Source organism: Serinus canaria, chromosome W (genome assembly GCF_022539315.1).
Source record: "Serinus canaria isolate serCan28SL12 chromosome W, serCan2020, whole genome shotgun sequence".
In the NCBI taxonomy this organism is placed as follows: domain Eukaryota; kingdom Metazoa; phylum Chordata; class Aves; order Passeriformes; family Fringillidae; genus Serinus; species Serinus canaria.
In genome coordinates this window covers 10,791,756-10,809,712 of record NC_066342.1, presented here as the reverse complement: position 1 = coordinate 10,809,712, position 17,957 = coordinate 10,791,756, and the positions used below count along the sequence as shown (strand labels likewise).

General features: G+C 43.9%; 1 protein-coding gene across 1 annotated transcript in view; it reads left to right on the top strand.

The window, feature by feature from the left end:
- The window catches only part of LOC103824837 (5'-AMP-activated protein kinase catalytic subunit alpha-1), a 58,502-nt gene that overhangs the window by 4,128 nt on the left and 36,417 nt on the right, over window positions 1-17,957 (top strand). The window contains 1 exon segment of the mRNA XM_050986361.1: window positions 5,531-5,682. Within this exon segment, the coding sequence (XP_050842318.1) occupies window positions 5,547-5,682 (136 nt within the window). The 5' untranslated portion in view covers window positions 5,531-5,546.

The following is a 17,957-nucleotide window of genomic DNA, read 5'->3' as shown; positions in this document are numbered from 1 at the left end:
ATAGTGCAGTTTACCAGTCTGATCCTATAGGTCTGGTTGCATTCAATAGGAATCTTGTGATCGATCACAGATTCACTAATAGTGGGGTATATTGAAGCAACAGAAATACAGATTTGGAATAATAATATTGTGTTAACCTGAGTAATAATAATTGTACACAAAATCTTATCAAGAAGGTGTCCCTGCTTGGGAGGAGGGAGGGGAGAAGAAAGTAGCCCATCGACTGTCTCCAAAGTCTTTTTGCTTCTTCCTCACTAAGTGAAATTTCTACCCTCTTTATATATAGCCATATATTATCTTCCTCCTCCTATGTAATGTACAGCATGATCTAAGTTGAGAGTTGAGTATTGTCATATATGTGGTACCATGTACTTCATTAAGCTTATTAGCATATGCAGGGATGTGCATTTTAATGACCCTTAATCAGGCAAAAGTTACTTTTTTGGCCATGGTGTCAAGTTCCAGTCATATGACTTTGTTCTGTCCTGTGCTGTTAGTTGGAGTCAAAACAGGAGCATCCTATCTCCACAGGACCTTCTTTAGCCAACTCATCCTTTCTTGATGTCAGCTACACAGATATCCATCCACAAAGATAACATAGAGGGAATGCAGTGTGGGCTGCAGATAGATAGTAAGTCTTAGCCCTTGCCTGGATTCTTGGTCATCATCCCACAGCCTGTTATGCTGACCCACAAACATAATATTGCAAAGGCAAGTGATTAGCTAGTTGCTGCTGCTGTCTGTTAGCTCTTCAGCCTAAATTATATTATGCTGTACCACACTGCTGAAAAATGAGCATTTATATAATATACAACAAATCAAGGTAATACTGATTGAAACTTGCAATGGCTAGCAGTCCCTTTGAAAACTTACAAACTTCCTTTCAGGGGGAATTTTTTCCTATACCAAGAATGAATTTTATGAACAGTTTGACAGCTGCTGCATTTTAATCTCCTTTAAAATTCTTGGTGGGGGGCAGATCAGTTAATTTGGGTTACGTTAAACCTATTCAAAAGAGCTTAGGTAGCTCACTATTACATGTCAGTCATTGTTGGACTAAAAGCTTTACTAGATATAGATTCTGAAGTGCTTCAGTTCTTTGTAGTGATTTGTTAAATGTTGAAAGGTTGACTGCCTCAATGATTTTTCAGTATATAAATGATCTTTTGAGATCTTGTTATAGTAATCTTAACTTGAGGATTATGAGTTAGAATTGAGCCTCTGCATAGTGTTCACTGGTACTTTAGATCAGCCCCCTTTATGTCCAAAGTCCTACACCTGAGTCACGGCAGTCCCAGGCACACCTACAGGTTGGGGGAAAAAGTGATTGAGAGCACCCCTGCAGAGAAGGACTTGGGGGTGATGGGTGATGAAAAATCATGAGCCAGCAGTGAGTGCTCGCAGCCCAGAAACCAACAGAATCCTGGGCTGGATCCAAAGGAGCATGGCCAGCAGAATGAAGGAGGTGATTCTGCACCTCTGTTCTGCTCCTGTGAGACCCCATCTGGAGTACTGAGTACAGTTCTGGTGCCCCTAACATAAGAAGGACACAGAACTGTTGGAGCAAATCCAGAGATGGACCAACGATGTTGCTTAGAGGACTGGAGCACCTCCCTTACAAAGACAAGCTAAGAAAGTTGGGGCTGTTCAGTCTGGAGAAGAAAAGGTTCTGTGGAGACCTCACAGCAACTTCCAGTACCTGAAGGGGCTACAGGGAACTGGAGAGGGATTCTTCATCAGGAACTGCAGTGATAGGACAAGGAGTAATGGGTACAAATTGAAAGAGGGGAAATTTGAGTTAGATATTAGGAAAAAATTCTTTAATGTGTGGCTGGTGAGGCACTGGAACAGTTTGCCCAGAGAAGTTGTGGATGCCCCATGCCTGGAAGTGTTCAAGGCCAGGTTGAATGGGGCTTGGAGTAACCTGGCCTAGTGGAAGGTGTCCCTGCCCATGGCAGGGGGATGGAAGTAGATGATCTTTAAGGTCCATTCCAACCCCTTAAAATTCTGTGATTCTGTACAGAACTATTACCATACACAGTCTGTAATGTTTTATGAAATGTTTTTTCATACCATATTTCTTATTAAAGCTTTCATATTTTTTATTCCATAGTAATGAACAGATGGGTTTAAATTTCTTGTCCCATTAGGTTAGGGGGATGCTTTAACACATAAAAACTCTTCAGGGATCTAAATTTTTTTTCCAACTTTCTGTTAAATTCATGACTGTAACAAGTAATACTGAATGTTTTTTGAATCATATTTAAGACTATTACTAGAAAAAATGTTTTTTTAACCATATGCAACACACTGCATTATTAGTGCCTGAAACCCTGTCTGCATGTGGATGTTCAGCCATGTTGTGTTTTGACACTGGCCCAATGCCAGGCACCCACAAGGATCGCTCGCTCACCCTCTGTCTAGGTTTGAAAGGCAGGTGTTTGCTAGGGACAGCAGGAGCCTCGCTTGAAATGGAAAATGTAAACCCCCTCCCTCCGAATTATTATAATTTTGAAATTAAGGGGTTCTCAGGCAAAGATATGGGAATAGGAATAACAGTTCTTTACTAGTATGTATAACAAAGCAAATCAACTACAACAACTATGGCATTAACAACAACCAGAACCACAAACCCAGTAACAGCCTTCTCGGCCACAGCCATTTTCCCCTTTGGTACAGTTACGGTCACAGACGGCAGGAGCACTGGTGACTCCCGATGGCCCAGCAGGACTCTGAGGAGCACCAATCTGGAACGGCAGGAATGAGCAAAAATCCCGGGGTGGTGGACGAGATGTATCAGAAGCTCCGCGGCGATAGCTGGAACTGCGGGACGTCCCGGCAGGGGAGGGGGTGTGGGGCTACAGCGTGGAGAAACCCAGAGCAGTGCCGAAGAACCGGTGGGGGTGGGGCAGCGGCGGCCCGGCTCCCAGCAGGGCAGGGAGAGACGAGCTCAGGATTCCCGGGCACCCGAGCAGATGGTGATGGGTCCCTCTTTTAGTGAGGTAGGTGATAATAAGGTCCCAGTTCAGTTGTTCCTCTCATGAACAGAGGCTTCGGGCTGGGTTATGGCGGTGGCATCGAATTCTTTTTCCTAAGCAGCAGCTTCGACCATCCTGCTCCGAAACAGAGAACGAGAGAGTGCCTAGTAGCTGCCCCCGCCCCTTTACCTGCCCAATTCTCACGGTATCTCTGCCCCTCGAAAAGAAACTCCCCAAAAGAGAGATGCAACCAGATGCCTTCCTCCCCTGAGGCTTTGGCCACTTCTTTGTTGTCTTAACTACCCAGTTGTCAGTGTCTCCTAGCAAATTAATGGGAAAAAATTCTAGAAGTAAAAACGAAGAAAAGGAAAGAAACTTAATCCCCAACACTCTCCCCTGCCACAGCTGGGCAGAGGAGGGAAAATGAAAAAAAAGTAAACGAGGGATTCCTGAGTTGAGATAAGCATCGGGAGAAAACACTTCAAGGGGAAAACAGGCACAACTTAAGGTTGCGAAGTGAAATTTATTACTAACAGAAACAGAAGAGGATAATGTGAGGTAAAATAAGCCTTAAAAACACCTCTTCCTCCCCTCCAGCCCCTCCCTCCTTCCCATCGATAGCACAGGGAGACAGGGTGTGGGAATTTTGGTCACCTGAGGTTTTCTTTGGGAAAGGAGTCCTCCCTGAATTGCCGAAAAGGAAACAAACTCCACAACTTTTGTAAAAGTTGTAAAGCTGGTATGTTTATTACAGCGCTGGCCGCATGTGGGGATCGTTCCCCTTAAAAGGACATGCGTACCTCTGGGAACTCCAGATCTCTTTTTATCTTCCTTACGAATCCATATGCATAGAATTTCACAACAGGTTCATAAATATTCATTTTAGCGATTTCGCGTTACACTTGCAGCTAGTTTTTTTTTATCAGAAAGTACAAAAAGAACTCCTGGGTCACCCTGCCCTGCCTCCCGCAGCCTCTCTGTCTCCCCTTATCTCTGTCCTTCGGCTGAAGCAATTTCTTCGAACATAGGTTTTTTGCAAGAACACGCAGTCAGACTAAACAGCTATGTTCACAAGCTACAGACTTAATTCAAAGATGTACTTTTTACCTAAATCGATATGGATTTCTACTCTGGTTAATTTCCACTCTGTCTCATTCCCCTGTGAGACTATGAGGTCCCTCCCATGGGAGACAGTTCTCCGTGAACTTCTCTGACGTGGGTCCACTCTCACGAGCAGCAGCCATACCGCACCTGCTGCAATGAAAACTCCCCCCATGGGCAGAGAGTCCTCCCAGAACTGCTGCAATGTGGGTCTCTCCTTCCACAGGATGCAGTCCTCCAAGGACAGGTTGCTTCAGCCTGGAAGCAGGAGCCTCCTCTCTCCACCAGGTCTTCCACTGGATCACAGCCTCCTCCAGGCAGCCACCCACTCTGGCATGGGCACCTACCCCACAGGCTGCGGGTGGATGTCTGCATCCCCGGTGGACCCATGAGTTGCAGGAGGACAACCTGCTTCACCATAGCCTGCAGAGGAATCTCAGCTCTGGTGCCTGGGGCACCTTCTCCCCCTCCTTCTGCACTGACCTTGGTGTCATCATGTTGTTTTCCCTCACATGTTCTCACCACCTCTTATTCTCTAACTAGAAGCAAAATCCTGTGACTTTTGTTTTAATTTTCTTCTTAAATATGTCATCACAGAGGCATTACCAGCCTCTCTCATTGGCCCAGTTTTGGCCAGCAGCATGTCCATCTTCAGAGCCATCAGCCATTGGCTTCCAGCAGCTTTTCACAGGAGGCATCTTTGTGGTCCCCCTGCTGCCAAAAACCAGGCTGTGCAAATCAATACAAGCCACCACCCCAGCGAGAGCTGCTGTGTGCTCTCCACAGGCAGGCCTTGCAGTGTGCAGCAGCACATTGCATGGCACTCCGTGGCTGTGACAATGCAGACAGCCTAGCAATATCATTGTGCTATCACAATTTCTCAACTGAAAGTATGCCTGTGTTTGACACATCTTCTCACTTTAGCATCAAGAAGGACAACCCATATTGTGGGGAGCGCTTAGCCCTAGCTTCCCGCTGCCTGCAGGCACAGGCCTCGCGGGCGATTGCGGTGCTAGCCAGGAATACAAGGTAGCTTAAGCTTCCAGACGGTGCCACTTCTGATGCTGGTGGGCCCAGGTCAGCTCCTCACACTGCGCCAGAGCTGAGGGGAACTGCCACCACTTCTGAGAAGCACTCTACACCCGCCTTCCCTCCCGGTCCCGAAATCCGTGCGAATTTCCAGTATTTCCCAGGGAAGGTGGCATAAAAACACCCCGGCCCCCTCACTTTGCCCCACAGTTTCCCAGGGCTGTTCTTTCCATCCCGCCCTTATGCCCTGCCGGCAGGGCCCACCTGTAGAACCCTCACCCCTTAGGGTGCCATGAGCCGTCACAGCCCTCTCCCACTCAACAGCAAGGATTTGCCCCAGGGGAGGGCAGGAAAGTGATAAGTGCTGAGATCACTTCCAGATTGAGTTGATGAGTGTTATTTGTTTGCTCCTCCCCCGCTAGTACTGCTGCACGGTCTATGAGCAGGCTCGGCCCTAGGCTCAAGATGGCGGCGGCAGTGGCGGATAAACAGAAGCACGAGCATGGCCGGGTGAAGATTGGGCACTATATCCTGGGCGACACGCTCGGCGTTGGTACCTTTGGCAAAGTCAAAGGTGAGTGGCAGGGAGTGGGACTCTTGCCTGCTCCACGGAGTGGCACGGTCCAGTCGGGCTGCGTGGGGTAGCGTGCTGGGCGGGTGTGTTGAGCAATGAGTCTCCATAGCCGGCTGAGGGACATGGCCGCCTACGGTCGCCTGACTGTGGTCAGTCCTCTGGGGCTGGAGTCAGGTGACCATTGAGGCCTGATCGAAGTGGTGGGGCATTTTGGGGCTGGACTGCCACCTTAGTTCGGGCTTGGTCCCACTCTGTTTCCTGCTCAGAGTGTTGGGGATGGGGTCTGAGTTTCATCGGGGGTGGTGCCCAGCTGTATCTGTCGAGCCTGGTGGGTCACTGGGATGTGACCGCCCTAGCACCGGGGACCAACAGGGGTGGTGGGAAAGGGGTTGGGGAGAGTGATGTAGGGCTGACATGTTTTCTGGGTGACCGGGAGAAGGCGTTTCACGGGCTGTTACCTGGAACTTCGCCCCCAGATGCAATGGCTACAAGGTGTTAGCCGGGGCTACATTCTGAATGATGTCAACTGGGTGTGGTGGTGTGGAAATATCGTCTGGTATGCTGTGAATGTCTTTCAGGAAAGGGGAGTTGTATTAGCTAACTTCTCTGGGGTAGGGACTTCTAATGGGAAGTAATCATAGGAAGAGTAAAATTTTTCTCTTCTGTATTTACAGAAATAATTGTTGGAAGCTACTTATGCTGCATTTATATAAATCATCATCAGATATGTAATGAAAGTAGATAGTCTTAATTCTTGAGCTGTCTGTATGTTTTGCCACACAAATATTATTAATACTCTATGCCCTTATAAGGGAGAAAAGATGCTTCAAGGGGAGAAATAAGCATGTGTCTTGGTTTAGGGCAAATTTGGCAGAGAATCTGTGAAATAAACAGGGCAGGAGATATTTCTCCCTTTTTGATGCCTTTATTAAAAGTGATCAGCTCAAGGCTGGGAAGCCTGACGCATCCACGGGTTCGCCGTCGCAGCTCCCTGGAGTGACTCGGAGGAGGAGGCAAATGCAGCTTTGTCCACCAGGGGACAGAGCTGGGGGTCCGGCCTCACGAGAGCAGGCAGGGGTATACACCCCCAGGATCCCGGTTTTGAGTTGGCAGACTCAGGTCCTGGCTCTAACTAGCATCTTCTTAAGTTGTGGTGAGGGGCCATCAAGGTTTTCAGAGTCTCTGCTGGCTTCTCACCTCACCCCTGATGTCTAGAGACCACTTTGATCTCTGAGTTCCATATTGGCTCGCTGGTTTAGGGGTTTATTAATTGCGTTTGGAATAGGGGCTTGCCCTATTGCATTTTGGCTCTAAACTTATCCGCATATCAACTCCTGGTTCCCTCCCCTCTACTGTCTGGGGGAATGCTATCCTCCCACCTGGCCACAAGCAGGCTGATGCTGATACAATAGAGTGAATTCTCAACCATAGATGGCTAACGACTCGATACTTAACAGGTGATTACAACAAGCAGCTAACAAAAGCACTTTTCGGCCAGAGCTGGTAAAACTTGTAATTCTACTTTTGGAAAAAAAATGGGTAACCCTTTTTTTGTTCATAACAATCTGTAAAGGGGTTCTTCTAGAAAAGCAGACTTAATTGGCTCTTCCTTTAACTGGTTTGGAAAAAAATACTTCCTTGGAGAAAAGTGGAAAAAGCTGTTTATTAAACAATAAACCCTAAATAATATCAAACAATAAAACTTCTTGTTTCTTTAAAAGAGATGACAAACTTAGAAAAGTCCCCTCCGTGAGTTGTAGCTTGGCTCACTCAGTCTCTTATTAGTTTCTCTGGCGCTGGAAATGTTGCGACCCAGGCCCAGCCCGGTGGGCTACAGGTGTGAGCTGCTGGTGCTTTTTTGGGTGTTTAGTCTAGAGTAGATTTAAACAAGTTTAAAGAAAAGGGAAAAAACCCTACAGTTTAGGGAACTTTTTTGCTTCAGTTAGCTAAAACTAACTAAAACAAAGGAGAGTTTTGTCTTGTTGTTTGTTTATCTGTAGACAACAATAGCCTAGGAGTAGGAATGTGGAGGAGTGAGTATAGTGTCTGAAAACAAACTGTGTACTTCTTCTCTTTCTCCTTTACACTCTGGAATAAGTCTTAAAGGTGTAAAACTTATTATTTAGCATAAACAGAACAGATGATTGGGGATAAAATATTATATAGTTAACTCAGGACATTCCACCCCTTATCCCCATATTGCTAGCTTACTACTAAATTTAATATATATTTTAACTATATAAACATATATATTTTACATCTAATATACAGTTATACACAGACAATGGCAGTAACATTCAGCAGTGATATTTATATATAGTTTTTACTCAACAATCAGATTTCTTTGAGGTATACATCGTGTTCTTTTCTCTTTCTGTATTATTTCCTATGTGTAACTCGGTCCTTGAATAAAGTAAACTCTACAAATGGGTTTGTCTGTACTTGAGGCAGAATTGATCTAAACTGTCTTCTGTAACAAACTTCTGACGTACTACTGGGACTTTGTCTCTATTTACTCTATGTAAAGGTTCAGATTGGGCAGGGCTGACTCGGTTAGTAGAGCTTCGGGTGTTAATTGACTAGGTGGCTTTTGCCAGATGTTGCTTTTAATTTTTGAAAGATTTCTTACCTAATGCTTTTAAGGTGGTTTTTAATAGTCTATTGTACCTCTCTACTTTGCTTGTAGTTGGTATATGGTAGGGGATATGGTATACTTATTTAATGTCATGTTTCCTAGCTTAGGTGTTGATAAGGCTGTTCTTGAAATTAGTCTTGTTGTAACAGACTGGTGACTACTTTTGAATTTCGCATAAAGACAACTGAAAGCAAGACCTCAGATAATATCATGTAGAAAAGAAGCCAGTGTTAAATTTATGAAAGCTACTTTTTATTACCTCTTGACAGAAATTACCTAAGAAGCCTCACAAATAAGAAGCAATCAAAATATATTTATATTAGTCACCCTAAGCCTCAATGAGCTATCAGTCCTTCAAAAGAATAACTGCAAAAAGCTCCCTTTACAGATCTAACATTTCCTTCTATTTCTTTATTCTTTGATAATGACAATTGCCTTCATGTGTCACCATGGCTATGCATAACATGAACATTTCTAAGACAGTCTTAAAGGAGCAATGACTCGTTTGAACTGTTCAAGTGCAGAGCAACAGTGTCTAAACTTTGTTCACCTGGCTTTCAACTGGAAAAAAAACAGATCACGAGGACATTCAGAGTAAATATGACATTCTTATGAAATGCAGGTACTAGTCATGAAGGCTGTAGAAAAAAAGCTGAACAAGCATATGCTGTGTTTAATGAGGCATTTCTGTCATATGCCAAATGGCCAACCCAAGGCTTAGAGGAAGATAGTCATTAGAAATAGGAGCTAAAAGTTTTCATTAGTATTTACAGAAAAAAGAGCTAATGCTGTGATGCTGTGCAAAGGCATATTGCTGCACAGCAACATTAGATAGCAAACTCATCTTCATTGTCCATTCTCAGTTCTCTAATCACTGCCTTAATCCGGAAGACCAATTTACATCAGTTTTGGAGGCAATACAGACCAGGAGTTTGAACCTACAGCCTTGAACAAATTTTGAATATTTACAAAGGTAATTTGTACCCTCATTTTCTCAGTACAAATCACTGAAAGTCTAACTATTAAAAAAAATCTGGACGTTTGCATTTGCCTGCAGCAGGAATCATCAGTTTTTTTAACACATAACTGATTTTGGTCCAGTACTCTTTTACGCCACAGCTTTTTACTTCTGTGGTGTTTTAGCTTTGACTGGATATTGGCTAGAAACAGCTTTCTTCTCCATGACTGCCCATCTGAGGGACAGTCAAATGAGCTAAGCCTGTTAATAGTTGACTCAGGCTAGCACAACCAGATGAAAAGCTAAACTGGTACTGATGTGATGTTTTCCCAGTTATGTGGAGGGTAAAAGGGTAAATAGCAGAGTGAATTCAATTAACAGCTATCTTGACAGCAGGAGCCCTTTAAGAATTATTAACCACTGGTTTTTCCCACTCATCTTTTGGGGCTGACACCACTGTTAAAACTAATGACCCACTTTCAAGAAGCCATATGCTACATCACATGAGCTCTCAAGAAAAATCCTAACTAAAAAAAAAATTAAAAAAAAAAATGTTAGTTTATCCTTTTATTGCCAATTGATGAAACCATATCAATCACCAGAAAGGGAAGATGCTAAAGGTTACAGGAAAACAATCACAGATATAGTATTAAATGAATGCGTGCTCAAGAAGAAAACTAGTGCATCACAGATAAAATATGCCCTTTTTATGAAGTACAGCTTGAGCAAGAAGAAAACAACATAGCACATTATTTAGGGACAAGATAACACATTTTTTTTACGGAAAAAGAGCATTAGTCCATGAACACTAACACTTGCTTTCAGTTCCTAAATAAATTCCCAGACCACTTATAGCAGGCAAGTCAGTATGCAGAACGATGCTACATTTTACCACAAAGTGATTTCTCCCTCTGTTAACATTCAGGAACACATAATCACGGAATGATTATATGCAGGTGCTTTTATTAAAGAGCTCTGGGTGTCAGGGGTTCACAGACCCAAATCTGACCCGACATGGTTTCGAGCTGAACGTGTTTTATATTCTATAGTTATATAAGTTACATATTAATTATTAAACTTACATTGTTCAATTGTATACATTGATTTAATCCAAACATGGATTTCTCGTGATCCCCCTCAAACCCCTAACATAGTTTCTTATGATTCCTTAAACAATAATTATATCTAATCACATCTAACAATTATATCATCATATACTGACTACACAGGTGCAGTTTCACATGATCTAGCAAATACAAGGCCTAACATTTCCCAGGGCCGACCTTTATTATTTTCTCAGGGCCTTCTAAGCCTAACTTTCTTTCTAGCTCCCCAAATTTTCTATGATTTTAAAATCTTTTACTATCACCTCTACTCTTAAAAACTGATGTTCATACATGTATGTGTGTACTCTTCACACAATCAGTAACTACAAGCCTAAAAGAAAACCCAACTTAAACCAAATAAGGTAGACAGAGGGGTATTATGGAAATAGAGCAATAATAAAACTGGCAAGTTTGGGGGTTTTTTAAACTAAGTGTGTCAATTAGGCAGATTATTAGCCCTTCAAGTTAGTTTTATTTGATGAAATATTAACAGGAGGGACATTCAAGAACATGTTCAAATTATAACACTAGCTCCACCACAACAGTCCTTTTTTGACATCCAATGCAGGCCAAGAGGGGTTCGAGATAATAGGTTTGTTGGGGATGTGCTAGATCGAATTTGTAGCTGTTATTGCAGTTCATCTTATAAACGGGCAGGCTCCTGTGCTTGCCGTTGGGTTCACTTGCCTCTTAGAATCTAGTGCTTGTTAGTGACCACTTTTTGCTTTAATTGCTGCTGTAGTGCTGTGCTACTCATCACCTTACTCTGCTGTGCCTGGGAGCATTGTGATAACACTTGTGTCTTGTGCAGTAAGTACAGGATGCAATCCAGACAGGGTGTAGAATCCCAGAAGATAAGGGGCTAATATGTATGTCTCAAAAACCTATAGACAGATGGCAGTGGAGCCAACCAAGGACTTGGTAATCTGTGGGAAAGAACAGGATGTGGCTGGAGAAGGATCCATGCAGAAGTAGGGCAGCACTTTTCTGGGACAAACATTCTTGTAGCTCCTGGACATAAGCACAACACAGCACATCACAAGCATAGAAATGAGGCTGAGTAGTAGGCATGGACTGTAGGGGGGATCAAGACCACCCAAGACCCCTAAAACCTCCGACCCATTTCCAGAAAGACTGCATGTGAGAACTAATTTGCATAGAAAGCAACAAACCTGTCTTCAAGTCAAAGAAACCTGTCTGTAAAAAGGTACCCCCACTAAGCTGAGAAATAAATGAGATTATGACATCAGAAGTGTTCCACCAACAGCAAAAGTTAGCACCAATGCAAAAAAGCCAACCACTCCAGCCCCACTCCCAACTGCCATCTCAAGGCAAAGCACTACCTGGAAAATGCCCAAATGTCAGAAATTAAGGTTTGGCAGGTCCCCCAAAATTGCTACCACTGTAGTCTCTTAGTGTGAGGGGGAACCAATGTCCCTATGCTCCTTTAACTATAAAGTGGTGATCTGGGGAGATTTTACATGTGTTAGCTTTGGTGAATACTGTAGCTGAGGTTACTGTATTACATAATGATATCGTTAATAAAGAAGGCGCATCACAGACCTGTGGATTTTGGGGAATTTAACCCCAGCCCTCTGAGCCAAGGTTACCTTAATAGGAAAAGCCACTCAATTTACCACAACTGTGTTAACTGCCCCAGTTTAAAAAAAATCTATTGTGGGTATTGATATGTTGGCAGGAAAAACAGTTGAAACTTTAAAACAGTTGGTTCTGCTTCAGGACTTCGCAACGGGAATTTATGAGTCTTGGGTGGATTGGCAAAGTGGGATCCTGTTGTGCTGCCTGTGACTAACAAGGTTGTAACTGCAAAACAGTATCATATTCCTGGGGAAAAGAGAAAATTACTCCAACCATTCAGGCACTTCAACAAGTGGGAATTGTTAAGGAAACCATGACTGCTTTTAACAATCTTATTTGGCAGCCTGTTAAAAAAACAGATGGCACTTGGAGAATGACTGTAGATTATAGAGAATTTAATAAAGTCACCCCCCCCTTGCAGTTACTCTGCCAGACATGGTTACCTTCATAGAAAAGAAAAAAAAAAAAAGCAAAAATGTACAACCCTGGAAGGCGGTAATCTTGCTAATGCTTTCTATTCCATTGCCATTACACATTTATAGCCATGTGTATGTAATTATACTGTGTGTACTCAGCTACATTTAAGGACATTATATAGGCCATGGGCAAAGATAAAATAGGGTCGGTGGGCCTTGAATACATGGCAGGTCAATTACATTGGCCCCCTGCCCATGTCAAGAAGGTGGTGATATGTATTCTCTGCTGTGGATACAGCATTGGGACAATTTTTTTGCTAAACTGACTAAATATGCTAATCAACATAACAGAATTAAAGTACTGGAACAACTCATTCTGCATTACGGACCTCCTCACCAAATGCAAAGACTGATTGAAAGAACAAATGGAATATTGAGGAAATAATTTTAAAAAGCTAACCAGTACTTAAATTTTACAACAGTGGTGTTCGCATCTTACTAAAGCAGTCTTTCTTGTTAAACAGCTGGAGTATTCATAATCAAACATCCAATGATCATACAAACATGGCAAGGACTGAATTTCTTCCAGATGGTATCTCTCCCAAATTATTACCTAGAAGGCAAAGGGAATTGTTTACACGAGTAGATTGCATGGTGGGACTGCAACCTATTAGCCTAGACATGAAGATTCATAGAATAACCCCTCAGAATGCTATATGGTTCTGTACCCCAACTTCTCTTATTTTACATCCTCTGTTGATATCAGATTCTCAAGTTCTTGTATTTTGGGTATCTTTGATGAATAACTGTGCCTTATCTAGAGGAGACAGTATTTGAGCGGTGTTATTGGTGTCACAAACCCAACATCAAATTGAAGCTCTTCAATACATGTGGGCAATTACCCCATATCAAGTCATCAAACTGGCATATGTATTACCCGAAGGACTTTACATTCCTATTTTACTCCCTTATCACAGGTTGGCTCATCATGCTTTGCAGTCTTGTATTCTGGCTTCCTGCTGGGCAGGTTTGCCCCCGAGCAGGCAGCACGGGGCCGGATAGCTCAGTCCTTTGGGGACAGACTGTCTGAGTACCCAAGCCGCTCTTAGCCGCAGGCAACCTTAGCAAGCTTAAGGGATATCAGCTCTTTAGTGATTTTCAGCTCTTTTATAATTTCAGCTCTTTGCTTGCTAAGGTGTTGTGCAGGCCGGCCGGCAGGCAGACACGAGAGAGGAGAAGACTCGTCCTGGCGTTCCACAGCGATGGTTGTATTGGGGGGTCTGTGAAGGGTTCCAGCAACGGCTCTTCTAACCAGAATGGGCTAAAACAGCCCATTATATAGGGCAAGGGGGGGATCAGAAATTGTCCAATAGCAGGGGTTAAGAAGAAGTGACCTATGGGGTTACAGAGGGATAAACTGGGGTCCGAAAAGTGGAAGAGAGGGGCTTCTTTTGCTACTTCACCCTGACTTGGCATTTTAAGCCTCTTCCCTCCACGGGGCCCTAGCAAGCCCGGAGCTTGCATATGGAGATCGTTTTCACACAGATATCTTTGCATTACACTTTCCAGGACCCGTGCCCAGAAGCTGTGAGGGTTAGCTCTCCTTATCATTCTTTGGTTGATGACAGGATTATGTGACAGGGATCTTAAATGCTTCGTCTCACTACTGTTTAAAATTGTAGCCTCGCTTCCAGCATTTCAAAGACGGACTAACTAACTACTTTTAGATTCATCAGGTCTTCCAGTGTAATCTTTTTTTAGGCTACAAAGGTCTTTCAGGGAATAGGAATTAATAGTGGCTTTTGATCTTGTGTTAATTGCTTTAACTTTGGCGTTTGTATCAGTAATTGGTGTTGAGACTTTTTCTTTTGGATCATCGTTGTCGATCACTGGCTGATTGGTTTTGCTTGTGTGCTTCTTTCTTGTAGCGACTGCCAGTGGCTTAGGGTTACTGTCTGGTTTAGCTACAACTTGAGGAGCTGGGGTGTTGGCTGCAGCCTGAGTGACTGGGGTAGCTGCTGATTTATCTCTCTGCCCCTTTTCCTCTGTCTGCTGCTTTACAGTATTTAGCAGTGTGCGATAAGCATACTTCAGTATCTTTGTAAACGCCCTATAAATCATTATCACCAAGCCCAGAACAATAGCTATTCTAATCCTTGCTCCTCTACTGTAAAAGTTATGTGTTAGAGACAATAATCTTAGTGACCAGAAAGGTATTAAAACCTTAAAAAAGCCTAGGGACTAGAACTACATGAAGGCCTCTACATTGAGTGCCACTAATGTATTTGTCCTGTTTCAGGGCAAATTTCGGAGACAACCCCCAAAGGGGTTCCTCTAGAAAAGCAGATTCAATTGGCCCCTCCCCCAACCAGTTCAAGAAAAAATACCTCCTTGGAGAAAAGTGGAAAAAACTGTTTATTAAACAATAAAACTTTTTGCTGCTCCAAAAGAGACTACAAACTCAGAAAGGTCCCTTCTCTGGGTTGCAGCTTGGCTCACTCAGTCTCTTATCAGTCCCTCCGGCGCTGGAAATGTTGCAGCCCAGGCCCAGCCCGGTGGGCCACAGGTGTGAGCTGCTGGTGCTCTTCTGGGTGTTCAGTTTAGAGCAAGTTTAAACAGGTCTAAAGAAAAGGGAAAAAAACCCAAACTACAGTCTCGGGAACTTCTTTGCCTCAGCTAGCTAAAACTAACTACAACAAAGGAGAGCTTTGTCCTGTTTGTCTATCTGTAGACAACAACAGTCCAGGAGCAGGAATGTGGAGGAGTGAGTGCAGTGTCTGAAAACAAACTGTGTGCTTCTTCTGTCCCCTCCTCATTCTCTGGAACAAGTCCTAAAGGTGCAAAACTTATTATTTAGCATAAACAGAACAGACAATTGGGGATAAAAGCATCATAGAGTCAACTCAGGACATTAGGGGAACATGGCAATGGAAGTATTTGAAAAAGGAGAGAGAATCATCCAGATTCTGCTGGAAGCCAGCTTTGCCATCAAGAAGAGTAAAGTCAAGGCACCTGCCCAAAAGATCCAGTTCCTGGGAGTAAAGTGGCAAGACGGATGGCATGAGATTCCCACTGAGGTCATCAATAAGATCACTGCAATGTCTTCACTGACCAGCAAGAAGGAAACACGAGCTTTCCTAGGCACCATAAGTTTTTGGAGAATGCAAAATTCTGAGTGCAGCCAGATCCTGAGCCCTCTCTACTTGGTTACCTGCAAGAAGAACGATTTCCACTGGGGCCCTTAACAGCAGCAAGCCTTTGCCCAAATCAAGCAGGACATCACTCATGCAATAGCTTTTGGCCCAGTCAGGACCGGACCAGAGGTGAGGAATGTGCTTTACTCTGCAGGCAGAAACAGTGGCTTGTCCTGGAGCCTGTGTCAGAAGGTGCCTGGGGAGACTCAAGACCAACCACTGGGATTCTGGAGCTGAAGTTACAGAATATCCGAAGCCAACTACACTCCCACGGAGAAGGAAATCTTGGCTGCCTATGAAGGAGTTCAAGCTGCCTCAGAGGTGATTGGCACAGAAGAACAACTCCTGGCACCCCAACTACCGGTGCTGGGGTGGTTGTTTAAAGGAAAGGTTCCCTCTACCCACCATGCCACTGACCCCACATGGAGCAAATGAATTGCCCTCATCACATAGTGTGCCCATATTGGAAACCCGAATCACCCTGGGATTTTGGAGGAAATAATTTCAAACTGGCTGGAAGGTGAAAACTTTGGTCTCATTGACGAAGAGGAGCAGGAACAAGTAAGGCTGAAAAAGCTCTACCGTACTACGAACTACCAGCAGAAGAAACACGATACGCTCTTTTCACTGACAGTTCCTGTCGCATGACATCGTAGGGATGAAAAGAAAGTGAAAAGCAGCCATATGAAGCCCCACACGACAGGCTGCACAAGCTACTGAAGGAGAAAGTGGATTGAGTCAACTTACTGAATTCAAGGCTGTTCAGCTGGCTCTGGACATTGCTGAAAGAGAGAAGTGGCCAAAGCTCTACCTTTATACTGATTTATGGATGGTAGCCAATGCTTTGTGGGGCTGGCTGGAAAGGTGGAAAAAGGCCAACTGACAGTGTGGAGGAAAGCCTATCTGGGCTGCTGAGGAGTGGAAAGACATTGCTACCAGGGTAGAAAGCTATCTGTGAAAGTCTGTTATGTAAATCCTCATGTCCCCGAGTTGGGCAAATGAGGAGCACCAAAACAATAAGCAGGTAGATCAGGCTACAAAGATAGAGGTGTCACAGATAGATTTAGATTGGCAACATAAGGGGGAGTTGTTCCTAGCTCAATGGGCCCATGATGCCACAAGTCATCAGGGCAGAGATGCTACCTATAAATGGGCATGAGACCAAGGGGTAGATCTAACCGTGGACAGTATTTCTCAGGTTATCCATGGCTGTGAGACATGTGCTGTGATCAAGCAGGCTAAGCAGATGAAGTCCATATGGTATGGTGGGCAATGGTCGGAATATAAGTATGGGGAAGCCTGGCAGATTGACTACATCACCCTTCCCCAAACCTGCCAAGGGAAGCGCTATGTGCTGACCATGGTGGAAGCCACCACAGGATGGTTGGAGACCTACCCAGTGCCTCACGCTATTGCCCGGAACACCATCTTGGGCCTGGAAAACCAAGTCCTGTGGAGATATAACACCCCTAAGAGAATCTAGTTGGTCAATGGGACCCATTTCAAGAATGGCCTTATAAATGCCAGAGAACATGGTATTGAATGGATATATCATATCCCTTATCATGCACCAGCTGCCAGGAAAGTTAAACAGTGAAATGGACTACTTAAGACTACCCTGAAGGCACTTGGCAGGGGAACCTTCAGAAATTGGGAAATTAACTTTGCAAAAGCCACCTGGATGGGCAACACCCAAGGGTCCATCAATCGAGCTGGTCCTGCCCAGTCTGAGCCCTTGCACACAGTGGATGGAGATAAAGTCTCTGTGGTACATGTGAAAGGTATTTTAGGAAAGACTGTTTGGATTAGTCCCACCTCAGGCAAAGGCAAACCCATCCGTTTTGCTCAAGGACCTGGTTACACTTGGTGGATAATGCATAAAGATGGAGAAGCCGCTTGTGTACCACAGGGAAACCTAATCTTAAGTATGATCTGTGTGTAAGGTTACATTGTGTAGAGTTTATTGATTTGGGCATGATGCACATGGTAATAGAATAAGGGGTGGATAATGTCTTGGCTTTCAAAGGCAAGATGTGGTGGGGGATGAGTGTTCTGTTGCCATCTGTTAGAGGTGGGACAGTTATCCTCTGTTAATTGGCCCACTCTTAGAACCAGGTGGGCAGTTTTCTTTATCCCTTCCACAACTAATCCTCCCTGGGGAGATATCTTCTGTTAATGAGCCACTGAGTCTCACTGCATGACTGATAAAATTGCATCAACCCATTGTGAGATGCTCTGCCCAGGGGATTAACAATTTAGTTCTAATGTGATAGCATACACACAATAATAAAGCTGCAAAGCTGCCTTACAGTAGAAAAAATACAAATATTTTTGTCTTGATTAAATGCATGTGGAAAAACTTGTATT